The sequence below is a fragment of the Salmo trutta genome, chromosome 1, assembly GCF_901001165.1.
Source record: "Salmo trutta chromosome 1, fSalTru1.1, whole genome shotgun sequence".
NCBI classification, from domain to species: Eukaryota; Metazoa; Chordata; class Actinopteri; order Salmoniformes; family Salmonidae; genus Salmo; species Salmo trutta.
In genome coordinates, this window is record NC_042957.1 from 18952670 (window position 1) to 18957828 (window position 5159).

General features: G+C 48.9%; 1 protein-coding gene across 1 annotated transcript in view; it reads left to right on the forward strand.

Annotated features, from left to right (window-relative positions):
• The window catches only part of foxo3b (forkhead box O3b), a 52147-nt gene extending 47811 nt beyond the window's left edge, over positions 1-4336 (forward strand). The window contains exons 2-3 of the mRNA XM_029736506.1: positions 1414-2895; positions 3283-4336. Of these exons, the coding sequence (XP_029592366.1) occupies positions 1414-2862 (1449 nt within the window). The 3' untranslated portion in view covers positions 2863-2895; positions 3283-4336. The remainder of the gene's footprint in view (positions 1-1413; positions 2896-3282) is intronic.
• Positions 4337-5159: the final 823 nt, after the last annotated feature.

The window sequence follows — 5159 nt, forward strand, 5'->3', positions numbered from 1 at the left end:
TCTCTCACATCCAGTGATGAGAGAACTGGAAAGTCCTGACCTGCTTTCTATTGTACTGTGAGGTTCCTATTGACGTCAATGAACAAACAATAGTATGCCTCTAGCAGGGATCGAACCCACGACCCTGGAATTGCTAGCACCACATTCTTAGCAACTTTTCCACTCAGGATCACATAGCTGAGGTTAATGGCACTCTAGATCCAATCAGGAGTTAGAAAACAACAGCTTCAAACATCATTAGATCTGATTATAGAAGCACCTGCTGGACCAGAGCAGCGTTTCGCTCTGCATCTCTGCTACTGTATACTCTAAATACAACTCATTATCCTCATGATCACGACAAGTCCCTCTTGCTTCCTCACAACAAGTCAATCCACTTGTAATAACCATCCCTAGTCCCTGCTCTGTGCTCTAGTCAGGTTTTCATCTGACAATGCTGCGGTATTATTCAGCCACATCCCTGTTATATAAACTAACCAACTGAGTATTTGATGATGAATAAGTGCTACCTGCCTGCCCTGTGTGTGTGTGTGTGTGTGTGTGTGTGTGTGTGTGTGTGTGTGTGTGTGTGTGTGTGGTGTGTGTGTGTGTGTGTGTGTGTGTGTGTGTGTGTGTGTGTGTGTGTGTGTGTGTGGCGTCCGGTCCCCTGCTGTGGGCCTCCCCGCTCTGCTCTGAACATGAAGGCGCTCGTCTCAGATCAATACACGCCAACGATGACTCACAATCCCCCTGCCACGCACACACACTCTTCAAAACATACCTGTTACGCAAAGCCTTGACAGGGGTCCCTTTGTATGTGTGTGTGTGTGATTAATGATAGAGTGTTCACACAGGAAGCCCAATTCTGATATTTTTTCCACTAATTGGTCTTTTGCCCAATCACATCAGAGCTTTTCACAATTAGTGAAAGAAATATCAGAATTGGGCTTCCTGTGTTAACGCATCTTAAATCACACACACACACACCACAACACCACACACACCACACACACACACACAACACACACACACACACACACACACACACACACACACACACACCACACACACACACACACACTACAATAGGAACTTCAATGCTAATTGTTGCTGCATGTTATTGATGTGTTGCTATCTGGGGCCGTCCATTCAGCAGTGAATGAACAGTCAAAGCAATGGGCTTGGTGCTCTATTCTAGCAATGCTAGTCCCAAAGAACTTATAGTTCTGCTCTAGTACAAACTTAATGGGTGGGTTCGAAATAAATGTGCCTGGACTTAGTGATCATGATTCATACAATCATACATATGAGAATGAAAAGAATATGAAGACTCTGCTGATGACTTGCATTGTTTGCATAATAACATTGTAAGATTTTGAGCACTGTAGTGGACTCTATAAAACGTTCTCTCTTTCTTCTCCCTCTCTCTGACAGAACTCCATCCGGCACAACCTCTCCCTCCACAGTCGTTTCATCCGTGTCCAGAACGAGGGAACAGGAAAGAGTTCCTGGTGGATGATAAACCCGGAGGGCGGGAAGGGCGGGAAGGCCCCCCGGCGCCGTGCTGTCTCCATGGACAACAGCAACAAGTACACCAAGTCTGCCCGCGGCCGCGCAGCCAAGAAGAAGGCGGCCCTTCAGGCAGTGGTGGCCGGCGAGGGGGGCGGAGACAGCCCCTCAGGGCTTTCCAAGTGGCCGGGCAGCCCCACATCACGGAGCAGTGAGGAGCTGGATGCCTGGACAGACTTCCGTTCACGCACCAACTCCAATGCCAGCACGCTGAGTGGGCGCCTCTCACCCATCCTGGCCAACCCAGAGCTGGACGAGGTGCTGGACGATGAGCCGCCACTATCGCCCATGCTCTACTCCAGTCCCGGCGAGGCACTGTCGCCTGGGAACACCCCCACGCCCAATGGGAAGGGACTGCCCACAGAGCTGCCTCGCCTGGCAGACCTGGCGGGCACCATGAACCTGAACGAGGGGCTGACGGACGACCTGATGGATGAGCTGCTGGATAACATCGCCCTGGCCCCCACCCCAACCGTACCAGCCACCCAGAGAGGATCCTCCGGGCTCAGCTTTGGCTCCAAGCTTGCCGGACTGGGCTCCTCCTCCCCAACCACCTCTCCCTCTACTCCATCCCCCTCTAATGCTGCAGGCGGCGGTGGCTACTGTAACTCCATCTTTGGTCCCCTCACAGCGGGCTCCTCCCTGCGGCCCGCCCCCATGCAGACCATCCAGGAGAATAAGCAGACGTCCTTCTCCTGCATCTCCCGCTTCGGCAGCCAGACCCTGCAGGACCTGCTCAACTCAGAGGGCCACAGTCACAGCGACGTAATGATGACCCAGTCTGACCCGCTGATGTCACAGGCCAGCGCCGCCGCTGTTATCTCCCAGAACTCCAGGCGAGGCTTTGTTCTCCGCGGCGATCCCATGATGACCTTTGGGACCACGGCGTTAGGGCAGGGGGTGCTCCTGCACAACCACAACCAGGGCTCCCTGAGGACACTGAACGGGGGTCCGAGCCTGAACAACGAGGCAAACAGCCTGGCTAACGCCAAGCAGCAGCTCCTGCACTCTCCGCTGGGACTTGGATCGAACGGCTCCTCCATGATGCAGATTGACTCGTCCCTCTTCCTGAACGGGAGTGTTGGTGGAAGCGGTGGGATCTGCTCTGTAGGCCCCGACCGCTTCCCTACCGACCTGGACCTGGACATGTTTAACGGGAGCCTGGAGTGTGACATGGAGTCCATCATCAGAAACGAGCTGATGGACGCAGATGGCCTGGACTTTAACTTTGACTCCCTGGCCAACCTGAACGGACCCAACCTGGGCAGCTTCACCAGCAACAAGCAGGGACCCCAGAGCTGGGTCCCTGGCTGAGAGAAAGGCCACACCCTAGAGGGGGTAGAGCAGGTCAGTGTCCATGTCACTGTCTGTGTACATCTGGGACTGTTATTAGTGAGTGAGTGAGTGAGTGAGTGAGTGAGTGAGAGAGAGAGAGAGAGAGAGAGAGAGAGAGAGAGAGAGAGAGAGAGAGAGAGATGAGAGAGAGAGAGAGAGAGAGAGAGAGAGAGAGAGAGAGAGAGGAGAGAGAGAAGAGAGAGAGAGAGAGAGAGAGAGAGAGAGAGAGAGAGAGAGAGAGAGAGAGAGAGAAAATAGGGAAAGCATATTTATCGTTACTAGAAAGTAATTTATGAAAGAGGGTTGATTGGTGTGTTTTTACCTGAATCAGCTACTGATTATCAGATACAGTTCATCCACTCAGACCTGATGTCAGTTCCTGTATCTCTGTCTTTCTAGGTACAAACTGTAGAGCAAGAGAAGATCAGACACAAAGCGTCCTTTTTGCCAAGCCTGCCATCAGCACAACATGGAATAAATACCCTCTGTTTACACAAGACCTCCTCTAGAGAAATGTACCTTTTCTCCCACTCTGACGGACCATGAATGATTTGAAGTACACAGACTCACAAGACGTGACTGTCAGATCCTCAAAAGACCCCTGCAAAACAAACAAACAATCTGAAATCATCACAACAAACTCATCTCAGAATTATGCAATCTTCCTTTGAGAAAACACCAGTCGGACAAAATCTATTGTAAAGATACAGAGCGAGAGGGGCTGTGTTTTGTTTATTTGAAGGGTTTTTGGGAAACAAGGACATTTGGCAAGCAAGGTTGTAGTGTACAAGTGGTTCCTGGAAAAAAAGGACAAAAGATAAATAAAAACAAAAGTGATGTGGTGTAAAATCTAATACAGTTGTTTCTGGGATGTGTTATGTTGGAAAATCTTCCTCATTTTTCACTCAGTGATTTTAAATGTTTAATGTTTGTTTTTAAATTCCTGTTTTACCATCATCACTGTTTCTGCACCACAGTTGGTTTATAAAAAACTATTGATGAAATGAAAGAGAGGAAGGAGACAACCTCTGCACTCAAAATAGCGACAACACACACACACACACACACACACGTTACACACACACACCGATGATGTCATAAACAATGGCATGCATTTCAGGTTTTTGGTGTTTTGTTCTTTTCATTTTACATGAGTTTGATTGATTAGTCACGGTTTTAAGACGACTTATATAAAAAATTATAATAATACAATTATCTGAAAACTGTAGAGAGAGATTGTTATCGTTTATTTGTTTCGAACTGTAAAATAGAGAAAAAACAAGAAGAAGAAGTCTGTCCTGGATCTGTGTACAGTGCAGTACAGTGGAAGCTTCAACTTAAAGGAAGAGATGAGGAGGAGGAGGTGTTTAGACCTTCTTTTCTAGTTAATGGGTGGGGTATGTCAACGTGTTGTAGTACAGCATATGTAGCCAAAATAAATACCTATGTCCTAGCGTTGTGTACATTTCCCCGCCATAACTGGTGCTATGATGTAAACAGTGTTTGAGTCCAGGCCCTAGCAAGCCGTGCATTTTACCTATCTGGCCCGGCGGGCCCCGCCGAGCTGTAGCCGTAGTCGTAGCAACGGCAGGGTGGCACTGAGAGGCCGGGAGGTTGTACAGTTAGCCTCCTCCATCTCTGGCAGCCATTTTGTTTTTCTTGAGTGAAACGATAAGCTATCTGTGTATGTTGCCAAATTACTTGAAACAACATGTAGGAGATGCTGGCAGCCAAAACAACAACAACACACACACACACGCATGCACGCACGCGCGCACACACAGACACACACGCATCACACACGCACACACACACGCATCACACACGCACACACACACACATAGCGAAAAATAAGAGCAGGGATATGTGTTTTAGCTCTGCTTGTAGTTTCGTTGTGGGCGTGTTATTATATGCATATACCATCACTCAGGGGGAAGAGGGAGCTAGCCCGTTCCAACGTTACACCAGGTCCCATCTCCATGGCAGAACTCACAACAACATGTCCTTTGTTGGCAAAAAAGTATTGCTTGTGTTGTAAACTTGTAACCTGTGAACTATGACCTTTCAAGCGGAAGAGGAGAAAGAAATCAGGAGAAGCGTCTGACTCTTCACTCGGTCCTGTCGTTTGTTTTTATGTCGTTGTAGTTTTTTCTCCTCATGTGGGACTCATGACACGCGCACACACACCCCTCACACACCCCTAACACACACACCCCTCACACACCCCTAACACACACACCCCTCACACACCCCTAACACACACACCCCTCACACAC